Source organism: Enoplosus armatus, chromosome 3 (genome assembly GCF_043641665.1).
Source record: "Enoplosus armatus isolate fEnoArm2 chromosome 3, fEnoArm2.hap1, whole genome shotgun sequence".
Classification (NCBI taxonomy): Eukaryota; Metazoa; Chordata; class Actinopteri; order Centrarchiformes; family Enoplosidae; genus Enoplosus; species Enoplosus armatus.
Genome location: NC_092182.1, coordinates 21,301,008 through 21,318,695, shown reverse-complemented (window position 1 = coordinate 21,318,695; position 17,688 = coordinate 21,301,008). Strand labels below are relative to the sequence as shown.

The 17,688-nt window shown below is 38.8% G+C and overlaps 1 protein-coding gene across 2 annotated transcripts in view; it reads left to right on the top strand.

The window, feature by feature from the left end:
- The window catches only part of LOC139283499 (metabotropic glutamate receptor 4-like), a 117,948-nt gene that overhangs the window by 80,879 nt on the left and 19,381 nt on the right, over positions 1-17,688 (top strand). For both annotated transcript variants that reach the window (XM_070903529.1, XM_070903528.1), the window contains 4 exons: positions 3,914-4,049; positions 4,257-4,411; positions 4,729-4,869; positions 14,926-15,126. In XM_070903529.1, the coding sequence (XP_070759630.1) occupies positions 3,914-4,049; positions 4,257-4,411; positions 4,729-4,869; positions 14,926-15,126 (633 nt within the window). The remainder of the gene's footprint in view (positions 1-3,913; positions 4,050-4,256; positions 4,412-4,728; positions 4,870-14,925; positions 15,127-17,688) is intronic.

Here is a 17,688-nt window from a genome sequence, read left to right as displayed (position 1 = left end):
CAAGGCACAAAACAGGAAGAAGAATATATTTATTATTATAGGTAAACATAGAGAAAATGCTGTACACGATTCTCTGCAGTTGCAACGCTGCACAGAACCGTGGTTGATGAGGATCTTATGCTATGAGGAGAGAGAAGCTGCTTGACTACCTCAATTTGGCTTCTGATATGCCATTAAAAACATAAATCAGTTCACATTTAGACAGTTTTTCATCTTCTTTAACGTATAAACACATTGTTTCTCTGCAGTCTAAATCTAATCATTAGCTTATTTGTTACTGTGGAAAACATCAAAGTGTTGTCCACTTCTTGCAGCTGTGACATAATCCGATTTTGTGGTGGTGGGATCCAGTGTTCACGTAATTTGAATACAAAATAATGCACTGTTTGTTGATGTCTTGACTTGATAATCGTATGAGATTGTGTTGATCTCACATAGAGTATATCTGTTTTTATCTGGAAGGCATCTGAATATAGATTAAAAAAAAAAGCAGAAAAAGAAAACTGCTCAGACAAAGACAGATTAGATGACTGTGACTGTCCTAACACTGCAGCGGCTACTTGTCACTATTAGTTTCCATTAATTTTAGTGAACACATTGTTAAGATAACACCAGGATAGTCATCTACTGTGGCATGTGAGAAACTGCAAAATGATGGAGTTGTTTGCATGCTTCTCACTTATCTAAACCCATCAATTTAAGTAAACATCGAAAATGACTGATAATAGAGCCAGTTTGAGTCAACTGGACAAGTGGGTCATCACAGACAAATGGCTTAAGTGATGAAATGCTCTCACAACTGCAGTCGAGACACCCACTCCCTGCAGCAGTCTACCATAAACTAAAAGATGATGAGAAGCATCCAGACGGTTAAAGTGTGATTTTTAGGGATTCTACACGTCACCTCTAGGATCAAATACACAATGCTCTTCCTGCTCAAAATCTGTAATAGATGTCTAAAAGGAAATACATGCATCAAAGAAGCCTTACAGGTTAAAGATCTTTCAAACAACATCATCAAATGCTTGTTCCTAACAGCCTTCTCAGAACATGAGACTTGAAAGTTCTGCATGAGAAATCATTAATCCGTAACCAAGTCTTTCATGTTTGTTTATTAACAATCTACAAATCCTCTAACCTGGTTACACCTCTAAATCACCTCCCGCGTCTAGTTGTGCTCATTGACGACGTTTCTCTCACTGTTTTTTTTATCATTGTGAAAAACACTTACTGCTCTTAGCAATCGCTACCACAGCTTTAGTTTCTATTGGAACAGAGGCTACAAGGTACACATCAGACTGAGTGAATGAATCAAAACAAAAATAAATTCTCAGTCAAAGTTTCAGTCTAATGGTCTATAATGGTCTATAAATCCTAATTGTTGTTTTTTTTGCATTTTACTTAGTATGTCGTGGCACTGAACCTGTAAGGCAATTTTATTGCAACAGTGGTGATCACCCATGCTAAAAATGTACTGCAAGCAAGGTGCTTGGTTTCCGCTTTTGTACCAAATAAAGAGTAAAAGTATTAAACTATGAGACTCAAAGAGCAGCGGTGCAATGTTGGTGTGAGACTGGTCTACACATTTATTGTTTAATTTTCAGGATATGGGGATAATAAAGGTATTTTTATTGGAACTGTGTAACTCCTCAAGAGGGGAAAGCTAACTACAAAACTTTTGAAAACCTAACATGCCTGCACGGCTGGAATGAAGGGAAATCTGGTTTCTTCTATTTTTGATGCAGCGATGAACATACTAAAAAGATCCGGCATATACGGGGCCACACTAAAATACTTTGTGCTTGGATTTGGTGGTGAGGGATATTGATATCCTGCCTCTATCCTGACTGATTTCTCTTGTCATAAACTCTCATTGGTTATTGCAGCCCACCATTCTCAAAATCTTCGACAGCTCTCAATGCAGGATTGTTGCAGATCCTTTTGTCGACAAAACTTAAAATCTTTGCATGTCTGGGGACTGGGTCGGAAATTCTGTCTGACCTTCTCAAACTTAACGGGTTCTGTGACAGCTGTGTAAGAATGAGCCAGTTTCATCCTACTCGGGGACTCTGTCTCAGACCTCAAGATTTTTTGAGACAGCTAAATTGGTACAGATTTAGCTCCCCCCTCATTGAGCTGAAGGAAGAATGACAGGAGTCTAGACCACACAGGACAATCATATGCTTTGCAAATCCTAAAGTAACAATGGTAGAAGTCTTTTTGCTGTAGTATTCATCTGTGTGACTTTAATTAAGCTGCAGTTAATTGTTCAACAATTTTCAGTAGTCTCACTCCTGCTGGTTGTTTCCTCTGATTGCTTCTTGGAGAACAACCTGTCAGGCTGTACAGTTAATATTTCGTGTGACACCATAAATAAACACAGACTTACTTTGGCAAAGAGATGTTTGCAAACTTAAGCTTCCCTGACTCTAAACTGGTCTCCATCTACAACAGCGATAGGTACAGTATGTATCTGTATAGGATCTACAGTGTACAGTAAATACAAAGACATTTCTTGGCTGTGTCCCCACTGTCCTGAGAGCTGTCGGATGCTAAGAAACAATCCCTCAGACAAACACGACACACTGAGACACTCTAAATCTCGCCCAAGAAGTCCTGTTGGAGAAGCACTGGAGACATTGCTTCCACTGCACAAAACACATCACATGGTTTTGTTTGTTTCAGTCTGCTTTTGCAAGGACTCAAAAGTGTTGGTCATGTGTCTAAGAGGATTCACACCAAAATCAGTCCCTGCGGTAAAGCACAGCAGGGGAATGTGTCGGTGGGCATGTGATGTTTAATGTACTGGTAATCCAACAGGAATGTGCCTTTGCATGAATTTGATTGACCTGCACAGTGCCTAGCCGGATGACGTCGGCTCCAAACATGGCAACAGCGTAACCTTCCTGCAATTGTAGAGAAACATTCATCTAAGCCTGTCTAATACCATGAAGAGAGCCATCAAATGCTCCACTATAGCCAACATGGTCATGACAGTACACTCCAGCATCGCAAGCTACACAGCTGCCTCGACAAGCTAAATAACTGGTTTATGCATGTAAATAAATAAAACATTAAAATATTAATACATTTATTTTACACTTTTTTTTTATAAAGTAACTTAGTATCACATATTTAGCAAAATCACCAAAAGTAAATAGAGCCAAGAAAAGCCCCCAAAAAAAGAGGAAGTAAAGTTGGCAGAAGGGCAACACTTACGGCAGGTTTGTAGAATGAAACAGGCGCTAAACTTCTCGTTAAACACAGAATATTCCCTAATACAGGGAAGTGCACCAACTCTACATTAAAACATATTAAAACTCATAAAAATACAGCAATTAGCATCACTTTAGGAAGCAAAAGTAAGAAATGTAACACCAGAGATATTGAACCTTTAAAAATCAAAGGCTGCGCTAAATTCACATGGGTACAGGAACATAAAATACCCTTTTTGTAATTTAGAGCAACAACATACACACAGCTACACGCTGTCGCATCATTTTCTGTCCCACAAAACTGCTAAAAATATCTTCCAAGTGAGACCAACCCGATGGGAAACACATATACTGTAGATAAGGAAAATGGCTTACCTCAAGAAACCTTTCTTTCTTTCTTTCTTTCTTTCTTTCTTTTAGAAGCCAATTTTCCTTCTGCTGGTCAATCGCACTTCAGGGAAATATAGCATTTCACCACCTTAGCTTCAGTTTTCTAATCATTTCTCTGGTAAACTGATGAAGTAGCCACAAAGAACTCGATTTAATTACCTCACTCATGATTTTTATGATTTGTACCTGATTTTATTTGAATTCAGTTCACTCCGTGTCACTGTATGTTTCGTTTCTGGTGATGGTGTTGATCAGTTTCAGTTTCTCTAAATTATCATATTGACATCTATAAACTTGTGTGTGTTTAGGGGGTGTGTGCATCTCCCAGTCCGTCAAGATTCCCCGGGAGCCCAAGCAGGGAGAGTTTGACAAGGTCATCCGGCGACTGAGAGAAAACCCAAACGCAAGAGTCGTCATACTTTTTGCCAACGAAGACGATATCAGGTAAGGTCTGGTAATAGCTACACAACAACTCCTTTGAAGATTAGAAAAACACGGCTGCAGCAGACAGCACAGAAACATGTGGTAACACAGCCGTTTCAGTCCACCTCTGCCAGACCACTGTGTAATGAATTGCAAAACAAAATCAAAGTGGAGCTGGTGGGGATGCTGACCTTATCCATTGCAACATCTGTTTCCTCACCTTTGCAGGCGGCTACTCCATGCCGCTAAAAAGGCCAACCAGACAGGCCATTTCATCTGGGTGGGTTCGGACAGCTGGGGCTCAAAGATCTCTCCGGTTGTGCACCAGGAGGAGATGGCAGAGGGAGCGGTCACCATCCTGCCAAAGCGGCAGTCCATCAAAGGTACATGCGCATACATCAGATCTCCATGTATAATAAAACCATGTGCATATTTCAGTGAAATATTCTTTTCATGTGATGCAGGGCTGTATTTGTTTGTAGAAGAAAAAAAGTTGTTTTGTAATGCTTAACCATTAAGCATTTGATCATCAAAGGTCTAAAAACTAAAATTCAATACAGCAAAGTAAATTGAACATATGCAGTATTCAATCAATTATACAGTAGACCACATCAGAGCTCCGGCTCACAGGATGCGTCAACACTGTTGTTTACGCTGACACTGACTGTGTCAATGACAATGAACCCATTGATCTGTCTAGGGTTTGATCGTTACTTCATCAGCCGAACGCTGGAAAACAACAGAAGGAATATCTGGTTTGCTGAGTTCTGGGAGAACAACTTCAACTGCAAACTCAGCCGTCATGCCGTGAAGAAAGGGTCCGGACTGAAAAAGTGCACAAGTAAGATATTCTCCTTCTGGGAAAAAGCTTTTATTTAACGTTTGTTTTGTTGAAACTTTTAACGAACTTGAAAATATTCCTCTGATGTCTTGAGGAAGGTGACACATTTGGCTCATGGTGAAAGTGTTTTGACAGCATTGCCCACCTTTTAAAAAGTGGAACAGCTATACCTTCAATATTCAAAATCACAGTTAATCTCATTTCGGTGCTGCACTATGTTTCTGCTGAGTCAAGTGTGTTTACCCACATGGCTATAACAAGTGAATGGCTCGGTGGTTAAAGCTTCGGGCTCAGTGCCATACATTATACAGCTGTGGAAAGCACAATCTGTCTTGAGGTGGAGAAACCTGCACATTTTATTGAGATTTAAACCCCAATTAACTAGTGCAGCATTTAAAAGATGAGAGTTAAACTTGTGTTAGATCTGGGTGTTTCCTTGCAGAAGTCTCACTTATCTTCATACTTTTTCTGTTAAATTACTTTATAAAAGTCTATAGAAATCAGTTACTGTTTGTGGAACTAATAATGGTCAATACAAAGGATGCTTCATCTTAATAATAATAATAATAATAATAATAATGAAATTGACAATCATTTGAGTGTCATGATGTGAGACACTTGCTTATTACATGAATAATTATTAAGTACATATTTATTGGATAACATAAGTCAGCAAGCTTGCCCAAAAATGTTACTAACATTAGATATTAGAAAAATAATGAGCTAACAGTAACATCTACGACATACATTATTTATTCTACTCTGTTGGAGACTTTTTTTTACCAGATATTTCTCCGGCCAGTCTTTTGTTGGGCACCCCACATTTAAGAACATTTTAGAGAAAAGTCTGTGATAATGGAATAACAATACAGAAATTACAAAGCCACGTATGTAGGCTACTGACACACGAGTCCCCAGAATAATGTAACGATACAATGGCGAAGACACAAACCAGAGGCACAAATCACTGTTACTCACTGAACCTTTTAACTTCACCCAGCCATAGAGGACTTGGACAACAGGATTTTAAGCTCCGTAATTGGACTCTTACGGCAGCATCTGTTGGAAACACAGACCCTCTGTCTTGTACCTTTGACTTCTTTTCAGGAACCAGACTTTTTGAAGTTTGATCTCTCAAAGTGATGAGGACTGAGCTCATACCACAATCTGAAAGCTAGATCCAGTAATTCTAATGAAAAAATTGGTATTATCAAGTTTTACAAAGAAAAAAAACATTTCAGATTATTTTTATTTTTCGGATATGGCTGGATCAGATATGGCAGGATCATTGCAAATTATATGTCATTGAACCCTAAATTACACACACACACACACACACACATAAATATGAAATGAAAGAAAACTGTATTAAAGATGGCTTACTTTACAGTGAGGACAGGATGATGTGTAACAAATGATAATGAAAAACAGTATTACATTATCTTACATAACATAGTTGGAGGGAGAAGCAGGGAGACACCACAGACAGATGAGCACATCATTACTGGACACAATGTCGGAAAATCACTCGCTCTCACGTTCATACTTAAGGGCAATTTCGAGTCTCTTATCCGACTGAATAAGGTGTCTTTAGGCAGAAACCACACACACTCCAGGGAATCAAAGTAACGACCTTCTACTGGGAGGTTAGGGTGCTAACCGCTGAGCCACCACACTGCCCCGGAGCCAGATGTGTGTGTGCACAGTCTGCATACGCTACTTTCCACACAGACGCTGGTATTTATAAACAACAACGTTTTGTGACACTATGCCAACAGTATGTCCACACATTTTTGTGTGTTTCGAGTTTCACAAACGGCAGTGTTGTGGGTAAGAAAGAGAAAACATCAAAGAGGGAATCTGGGCGAAGCATTTTTAGTCTTTTATTTTTTTCAGGCATTACAGATTCCCATATAGAGTAGAATTTATGAACGTGTGCAGTAACATTCTTCCTTCTACAAGTACGGTCTGGTTATATTTCTATCCAAAATAAACAATAATGTGGAAATAGGAATTTATATATAGATATAGATCTAGATTCATATATGTAGATATAAGATAGATCATAAATATCAATTAGCTAATGTCATACATTCTACAGCATCACAATCTACAGCTTCCAAAATGACAGTAAAGTTGTGATAAGGTGAGAAGATGTAGCTACCTCGAGCATATTTATATCAATGTGATGAAAAACCTTGATTTGTCAGGTAGGTAATTCGCTTGATGACCCACGAGCAGACATTCCCCTCTTATTATTTTATCTTTGAAAGGTTTCTGGAAAATGTAGTATATCACTATATGTTATATGTATGTATGTATATGTATATGTGACATCGTTATATAAAATAAATTGCATATACCATGAAGAAAGTTATAACCTTATCGTGCACCCATATTGTGCATAACAACTCAAAGGCTGCTTTTATGAAACACAGGGATCCCAATATGCATCCAGTTTTAATTGGTTATGTTGACATCCATTTATGTATAATTGTGGGAGCGATGTGGGAGCGTGATCACACTCATATTTGATGTAATGATGTCTAATGACGTCTAATGATAAGAGAGAAGGACCCCAGTGTAGAGACTCAAAACTCTTGATGGTTTATTTATAGACTCAGGATTTAACAAAGGAAGGTCTTGGCAAGACAATATACAACTAAAACAGTGCTGCTGAAACAACTCAGATTCACTCAATGCACTAGAGAGAAAGTGCAACTTTTACTCAAGAGGAAGACTGTAAAACCAACAGCTGGCATCATCTTCACAGGCAATAAGTCCCAGCACACAGAGAACACAGAGGGTTATATGTAGAGTAACACTGGATGAGATAATACTGATAGATGGGATCTCGAGACGAGTCTCGAGATGGTGGGAGTGACCTCCTGGTTACCTGCCAGCGGGGATGCTGGCGAGAACACCGCCGAGCTCCTTGGGGAGCTCCAGTGACGGTTCAGGAGCGTGTCGTCTGATCAGCACTCACGCAGGACACTCATAGCTTGTGTTTACATTTTCACAATAACTGGGGTGTGAAATATGGAACAGTGTGTATGCAGGCGTTTAAATTTGGAGCAAAGATGTTGTATGAATATTTCTGCTGTTGTGCGTTCGTAAGCTTTTTGATCTTGAATCTAAAGAGAGTTTTATGAATCTGTCCCTGGAGTCATAATACGGAAGGTTACTGGAATATTTACAAGTATCTATATTAGTTTATAACAGTTAAGTGAAAAATGTTAAAGCTAAATAAAATCTGTTAATTCACTCAAATACATTTACAGGTAATAGACATGTAAGCAGATCTGTAACTGCAGATTAATAGTATTTCAAGATTTACAGTAAAATCTGCCAATGAACATCCCAGCATAGGTTTTAAGGGATAAGGCTGGCAATATTCTCTATTTTTTGCTATTTTTAGGGTGTGGATTTGATTGTTTTATGCTAGTAGTGGCTAATGTAGCCTGGAGCCGTTAGCTTCAAGCAGCGACGACGAGCGGGCTACAGAGGTCTGGTAACCTCTCTTTTTTCTAACTCCACACCCCCAAATGTTTTCAACAACATCAAGAAGTTAGATTTGCAATCAACTCAAAATAAACTACAATGCTCGTAGTGAACATGTCACCCATTTGGCTCATCAATGTGTTCTTAATAGTTCTTGGAGGTCTATGACACACAAGAGTAAGATATAAAGTATCAGGCTTTGGCTACACAGGTCATCTTAAATAACAATAATAATATAATATAAATAGCGTGCTGCTTGAAAATGTCACTAGATTTATATTTTATTTGCAGCTTTGAAAACATGCAAGACAAGAAGCCTTAAAAAGGACGACCACATAGAAATAAATACAAAAGGATTAAATAGAAACTGCAAAAAGGAAAAAAGAACATATCTGCCATGATGTTGAATAAACTGATTATGAGACATCACGGCACCTACAGTAAATCTTCAAGTCAAAGTTAATATAAAAGTAAATGATTACAGACTTACAGACTAAGTCTGCTCTAAATATTCATGTAATTTACTTACAAAATGTACTCTTTTACAATCCCTTGTTAACTTCATGACTCTTAAAAAACCCACATCAACATGGCACCTGTAAAATGCAGTCAGGAGCTCTTCTGTCACTCGCCTTGTTCATTTCAGACATTTTAGTATTACATTTCGCCATCAGCTCTGCTTCACGTGGAGAGAGAGTCTCACAGCATTTGTTTGAGGTTAAAGTGTGACACTCGTGGTGCCTCTCCAGTGGTGGAGAGCTTTGCTGTGTCTCGGAGGCAGCTGTGAGAGAACCTCATGGGGCATGCTGCAGAATTATCAGTGTCCTGGGAGGGTTAAGACTGCTCAGCGTGATCAAAGGATAAGGAGGTCACGAGTGACTGGGGAAAAAAATGAGACTTGTCTTTTATCTGTGAATGACAGAGATGTAAAACTGATATTGATTAATGTTGAAAGGTAGAGCAGGGACCCATCTCATAGGCTCCTTATTCCTCCTGCGTATTAATGATGTGGGGGAGCAGCAGGAAACACAGCAAGCATGTGCTTTGCTTTTTCATCCAAGCATCTATTTTTTAAACCGCTTATCCTGTTCAGGGTTACAGGAGGCTGGAGCCTTTCCCAGCATGCACTGGGTTGGAGGTTTGTTGCCAGTTTGTTACAGGAGGATTTTCTTTTGTACAATGAAAATAAATACAACATATATTAGGGATGAGTGATTTGAGGAAAATATCTTACCATTGTGATTTTCATTGTGGTTATTTTGTATAAATTAAATTCAAGGCCTGTATTGGTTTTCTACAGAGTATTAAAAGAGATAAGTTTATACTAAGCATAATCAGTCAATCTGGTTAAGTCTAATTAGTCAGAAGTTTATCTGGGAGATTTCAACTACTGTTTACTATTTGCCCGCTGTTGGACAGTGCCGGGAGGTTCAAGTGTTATGTTGCATCGGTATGACGGATTTCGAGTATTTGGTGTTGCGCATCTTTCAGGCCACAGGAGTTCCGGGCATAACTAACATTATATGCAGATATCGAGTGGAAGTAAAGCAATAAGCTTCTTTATCCTCCAAAACTATTAAGCTATAGGCTACATAAAGATGATAACTCATGAAATCAGGAAGTGTTATTACTTAACTTACAGTGATAATTGCGTTGATGCTACATGTATATTATTTTTACAGTAAATGTATAAATGTATGTTGTATCATGACAGTAGCAGCTATAACCTATATACAATAAAAGTCTATAGGTTATATCTATATAAGTCTATTTAAATCAAAATGTAAAACAGGCACTAAAAGTTATCTATCAACCCCAAACTGCAGACAGAGTCTCATCAAAGTCCGCAGGCAGCAGGAATAGTATCCACAGGCTAACAAGCGTCTGCTGAGACTCTGGTACATGAAAGAATCTGGAGAGCCCAGAAGCCCCCAAGCAGTCTCTTTGGTATTAACGGGCGTACGGGCTGCAGTTCCAGATGTACGGGAAGTGTCGAAGGCAGCGAGTGTGTACGAGAGCTGGTATCAGCAGCAGTCGAGTCGAGTATACAGGTTTGTAGTACTGAACGGTCTCAGCAGGGTGCCCATACAGCTACGGTAAGCCCAGAGGGGAAAACATGATTTGGTCGGTCACCACCCTCACTGCTTAAAGGAAGCTACATTTTGTCACACATTATTCAAGTGAGCTAGCAACCCTGGTAACTGTTAGGGTTGAAATGCTATCATTTAGATGGCTGGCAGTTAGTTTGGTAACATATAAAAGTAGAGTAGGTGGGAGAAGGCGAGAGCTTTTGCCAGTGTTGGACTTCAGAGTGAGAGCATATGGCTATTTCCTGGAAGCAGTATGGACCAGTGCGGACCCGGCACGTATCGAACTTTTTTGACCAGCACTACTTGTGGATTCATTTAACTGCTGTCAAACACAATGCGACCACCTAGTTCCCTTAGATGTCGATAAAAGCTCACACTCTGGACTTTTTGAACAGCAACAAGACATCAAAACAATACAGAATAGAATTTAGAATATACACAATAGTCTGACTCACCGGATGTAGGCTTTTTGGATAAGTCAAGTTACTGATTTGCAAGAGCACCGTCGCTGCATCCTGGGCTTAGCGCCGCCCAAGACGATTGTGATTGGTTTAAAGAAATACAAACATGCCAGAGCATTTTTTCCCCTATCCCAGGATGATAATGGGTTGAGCCAGACCTTTCTCCAGCGCTGGCACAGCGCTAAAAGGAACATGTAAACCAGACAACAGCAATACGTTTTTATTTTGTAGTTTGGCCAGCTCAGCTAATTCATTTTGGTTACAGCTGACTAAATTTGCTAGCTAAAGTGTTTTTAATAGCCAGTAAAATCATAGAAATGTAAAATAATGGCCTGTGATCTGTTTCAAATCAGAATTTTGATATTAAAAAACGATTAGCCTTTTTGCCCAAAAGCATACAGTGACAGTGACAGCAGCTTTGATAGTAGATTATTCATTGTCAAGATAAAAGGCCAAACAAGCTTCTCAAATGTGAAGATCTCCTGCTTATCCCCCTTTTTAAAATCTTGTAAATTCAAAATCTTTGGGTTTTTGTTGGATAAAGCAAGTCATTTAAAGACATCTTTAAAGCTCTAGGAAATTGAGGTGGACATTTCACAATTTTCTGATATTTTTAAAAGAATACCCATTTAATCAAAAATATATTTCACAGCTTAATCGGTAATGAGAATAATTGTTAGTTCCAGCCCTATACAGACAAGAAAAGCAGCTTTAGGTGTAAATTCATATATAAGAAGAAGATGAACACAATTATGAAATAGGAGAGTAACACACATAGCACCAGTGTCACATTAATTTAGGAGGCAGCCCAATTGCCTTGGCAGGAAAGGACTGGATGGCCTGTGGCCAGTCACAAGCTGAAAAAATGGTCAAAGGTCTGAGCCCACACACACTGTCACAAACTGTCTTGTGTGACACCTCAGAGTGGAAGACACCCACACTTTGCTTCAGCTTTGCTTAATCTGAATGGATTTCTCTGAAAGCAAAACGCCAGCCTGAAAAATGTGCGTGAGAGAGCCAAAATGCCAATGAGAAGGGAGCTAGAGAGAGAGACGCAGGGAAAAAGGGAAATGGTCTTATGGAGAAGAGACAATACAAAGTTAGTGTGGGTGGCCTGCCAAGCCTGCAAGAGAAATATCACTCTCACACCCATTCTGGCCCACAGAATTCCCCATGGCATAAGCATGTCGGCCAAACTGTGACAATCTCTGTCCAATCAAGGCCCTGTGGCCCTTAATTACTGAGCCGTAACCTCCAACAATAATTCATGCATTTCAAAAGCTCATGAGATAATCGGGGACATTAAAACGCCTCTGGTCTGCAGCGACGAGCTGTAGATGTAGTAAATGAAAGATGGCTGACAGAAGGAGACCTTTCCTGATTTGAGGGCTAGCACTCTTTCAGATTGAAGTGGCCATTGAAAATTGCTTGAACCTTAAGAGGATAGATGTTGCATGATAATGTGACTGTTCAGTCACAAAATAAAGCAAAGCAGTAAGGACGATCACATATAGTACATATAATTAATACTTTTTGATGAAGCTGGATTTAATATTAATCAAGTTACAACATAGTGCATGACTGCATCATCATTCTGACTGTCATTCAACATTTGTGTACACAGCGTTTTGTCCCCCAGCGCCAGAAACAGTCAAGGGGTTCGTCTGTAAGTCAGCTGCACTGACGGTGAACAGAAAACCTCATGCTGACTGAACCTCTACGTGTATGCAAATTTAAATATTTGTTCAAGGTTCTGGGCCAGAGAGTGTGACTGTATTTCCACACAAACACTCATATCATAATAATTAATTAAATCATTTAATATCACCACAGGCAAGATTATGAATAAGGGTAATTATGGTAATTACACACCAGCAGGTACAGGGTTGAACATGTATTTACAATGGATGTTTCCTGGTGTCACCTTGTTCCATTCAATATTTGAGCACTGTATCAGTGTTATCCACCAAAATGAATCAGTGCAAGATGTGTCATTCCTTAATAACATACACTTTAATTTAGGGCAGGTTTTTACTGTTGACGCAGTATTGTGACACACTACTTTCCCAAAATGTGCGTGGCATTGAGGCAGTCCAAACTGTAGAAGTATGACACATGCATATCAAAGGTAAATGGGTGATTGTGTTTTCTTGGGCTTTTCTTATTTTGATTCTACAACTTAAAGTGCTTCTGTCAAATTCTCAGATTAACTTCCTCTGATTAAGGCAAACTCATTTTCCAAACTGTGAAATTTACAAAAACCTTACATCCATTTATTTCTTACATTGGGTCTGTGTTTCCTGACATCCATTTTTGTTTTTAAAAATATTTCGCACACATATTTGAACTAGTTGTATGTTTTTTTTTTGACCTGCTTCACATTTATCAAGTACATTTGCTACTCTGGCTATAGCCAAATTTCTGTGCCTTATATTTTGTGCAATACCATATTTCACATTTTTGATAAATATGGTGGCTAGTGATTAAGTTGTACACATCATCAGGTAATTCTGCACCCAACAGTATAGACATTCTTTTAGAAATGTCAGCAGCAGATCCCCCGCTGCATGCTTATTAACATGCTAAGCTTAATTGAATTCTATTTGGCAGGTATATAAATATATGCAACTCTATCATTAGCTCATCCCAGGTAATTAGTCCATTGTTAATCTAAATTGAACACACCTGCTTTTTATAATCTCTTCTCCACATACAGCAGAGTTACATTGAGACAGCTTTAACATTTGAGGCTCGTGAGGAGAAAGGAGAAGTCAGGATTTGCATGTTGTATCTCCCTCTCAGACTCCACCTCCTCATAGCAATTAACAATCACAAAAACCAATGGAACAACCTGGGCCAGGATTACTAAACTCCTATCACAAGTTATTACATTGAGCCTATGAGCGGATTATCCCTGTCCTGTGAATGGATGTCTCCATTTCCTGCTTCTCTGATTCTTCACTTTATTGCCCTCTAAATACATCCAGGCAATAAAGACTGAATTCACAGTTGGACACTCAGTCAAGCAGGTCAGGATTCAAGGATTCGATCACATTCGATCACAAACGTGTATCAGGTTTTTTTTAAGTTGCTAATGGAAAATGGCATGAGGCATAGAGGTAATCGTGAATGGCATAGACATGTAGGTCCAAGAACTAATGTGTACAAAATCACTCGGGGGGAAATCCATGTATTCCTGCCGGAAAGACAAGAAAGAGTTTTTGTTTTTAACTGATGGGATTTCCCGGAGGAGAAAAACCTTGCACTCCAGATATTGGAATTGATTCGCTCCTCTGCAGCAATCCAGATATTTACCTTCTAGCTAATTGCAAGAGGCAAGACCCATTCAGTGTAGAAAGAATAAGACTCACGGAGGAGTAATGCATTTTCTTCTATGCCTTTTGGACTGACGCCACACCCTCCATTTAAAAGCTTCAGTTCATTCCAAGGGGTTTGCATAGAACTGGGGTTACACAAGGGTAGAAGTGTTGAAAAGATACGTTTTAGTGAACTTGGCATACACAACTAGTATCTTCAAGCTATTTTATAAGTTTCAAGACAGATCTCTTTTTTGGTACTATTGTGCATGTTAGTTGTCGGAACAAATACTAAATATGCTGGTTCTTCATCAGCCTTCTTCAAAGAAGGGTCAAGGGGAAACTCACAAGTGAATAATTCTTTAAGCTGGACCCATTCATAGAAATCACTTGAGTCTTTAAGTGACAAAATTTTCTTGATTGCATAATGTGGCTGATAAAATTACAGATCGCTTTCCTGATTGTTTCAAATCCACTTGTGAAATCCTTGTCGGTCTCCCTCACGATTGTTTAACTACGTGGATACAAATGACTCCACCTCACACTTGACATGGTTAACAATGAGCCAAACGGGTGACCACAGAGGATGCATTTCCCACGATTTGAATGCATGTAACCAATTTACAAAATCATACAGTATAATTATGCATGTGATTTGTCTAATTTACATCTGCCTGTGTCTTACAGATCAGGAGCGGATAGGAAAGGACTCGAACTATGAGCAGGAAGGAAAGGTGCAGTTTGTAATTGATGCAGTCTATGCAATGGCTCATGCCCTGCACAATATGCACCAGGAGCTCTGCCCGGGGAAGGTGGGCCTCTGCGCTAAAATGGATCCCATCAATGGCACTCATCTGCTCAAGCACATCCGCCGTCTAAACTTTGCAGGTCAGTCACGTTTATTAATACTAAGAAGCATGTTAGTCTCAACTCAAGAGGCACTAACATGAGCTCACAAACCCATTCTCTAATTAACAGAAAGTATACTTTTGGTGCCAAGTGCAAAAACCAAATGATCATACGAAGACTCCACAGCCATTGTATTTAAGGCCAAACTATTGTACATTCAGATGCTACTGCTACTACAAGCTTAATACAGGCTAGAGGGCACACAGTCCATCCTAGTGTGTAAGCAAACAGGTTACAGTTATAGCATTTCTGTACCTGCAGGAATAATACTTACCATGTACAACATCGCAGTTTAGCGTGTTAGCATGTTAACATTTGCTAATTCGTACTAAAGAAAAAAAGCACATCTAAGGCTGATGGGAATGTCATTAGTCATTTAGTCGTAATTAAAATCCTGACCTTATGATGGTGCTAGATGAAAAGACAGAGGATCACCAAGGTGATTGGGATTCATCTTCGGGGAATCATGGATATCTGTGCCAAATTTTATGGCAATCCATCCAAATACGTCAACCTGCTGGGTTGCAGGAAAAGTCAGAGAATCACCAAAGACTTTTTGCCAGATTTTCCTCTGGCATCCATGAATGTTTTACAAAATGTCATGGCAATCCATCAAACAGTGAGATGAGAGATATTCCTAGAGACATGCCACTAGCCTGGCTAAAAACCTTAAACTGTGACATGCCAAAATGATCGTACATTTAGGTTTTCTTAGGATTACATTACATTGTAGAAAGGGATAAATTATTGTAGAAATATAATTATTTTACACCTGGCAACACTGGAAGGCTATTAATGTACTAACCTAATGTATTTAATGTGAATGACTTTACCTTGAGGGTATTGGAAAGCATTTGTGGCACAACCAGAAAAACATTTTCTCCACGTCATGGGTTACAACCCAGCATGTTTAGTTACTTTCTTCTGTTGTATGACTTATTTTCCATTTCCTCCATGAGGCCTTACATTACACTCAGCTATCAGTCGAGTTCATATTCATGACTGCATATTATTAATTAATTGCTTTCACACAAAGAGCGGTGATCCAGAGTTTCATTATATAGACATTGCCTTTTTAAAGCTAAGCAATTTAAGACAATTAAAATTCTCTCTCAGAGACTTGAGTATGCAGTGTTTGTACAGATAAATTATTCATTTGAACTCTTGCTCTTCAAGCTAATTTGTCATTCTAATATCTACTTGTTGCATTGGCAAAATGTCAATTCAGTGTTTAATTCATATCTGAGAAGTAAAAGAAAATCCCTCAAAAAAATTTTATAGGTGATTTTTGCAGGCTTTCAGAGAGGATGCCACTGTTAATAAATGCTTTCGTACATTATCAGTGTTCAGGTTATGACATACATTACTGTTTTCTGTGGTAGTGTAGTGTATTGAGAGTATGCCACTGTTAATAAATGCTTTCGTACATTATCAGTGTTCAGGTTATGACATACATTACTGTTTTCTGTGGTAGTGTAGTGTATTGAGAGTACATTTAACAAGAGATGAAGAAAGAGAGACCGGAGAAGTTACATTGCAGCAAAGTCTTGAAGCAATCGGCCCGTTTCTTACCATAAAAATGGTGATAAGCGTGTATGAGATCCATGTAGCTATCCAGGTTGTTTAAGTCAACTTACAGAAAAAACAACATTGACACATCTGTTTGATCGTCCTGAAAAACCTTAAGTTAACTGCTCCTTGTTACCTCTACTGCAGCTTCTGTGTCGACTGACGCCAGTGGGACAGATACTTCACCTAAATGGATAGTAAAACAAAATGTCAGTTCAGTCTGATTATCAGGCTAGTGATAGTAATGTGCAATGTAACAACAACAATGTACAAATATATATTATCTCTTTATTTCTGTTCTCACTATAACAACCAAACGTTGGGTATTAGTTAGCTTCTTTTGGGGTTACTTCCCTTTTAGAGGTTCTTACTGTAGCAACCAATCTGCCTTCTGGTGTGGGTAATATGAATTTGTCTTTTCGGCTAGGGCATGGCGCCAATGTCTCAACATTTATTCAGCCCTGATTAACTTGAGTTTATCAATGTAAAGTCTCTGAGTAGACTCCTTGATGGGAAACCAGGTGGAAAAAGTAAACAGTCTCCTTCAACAACAACCATTAAGATGCCCATAACCCCCAACTGCACCAGCTGAGCTGCTCAGAATCCAATAACTTGTGGGAGAAAAACAACTTATGCTGTTCACAACAGGCAATGTGTTGGGTTTGGTGGTTCTAATGGTCTGTTGTAAAAAAGCTTCTGTGTTTTTTCCCAGACAAAACTTCTATATAGATAGTCTGTGTCTAGATAAGGTTTATGTAATTGTTTACAAATTAAAATTCTAGTTTTCAATTTGCATATATTGTAAGTAATGTTTTATTCCATCTGTATATAATTTTTTGACACTACTGAGCCTGGCACCAAGTTCAGAGTTGGAGTTTTAAATGCAACCTCTATGGGAAAACATGGCAGCTTTTAATCCTCCCTTTTTGCACTGATGTTTGTTTCGTCCGTAAGGAATGTTTGAAGTTTTGG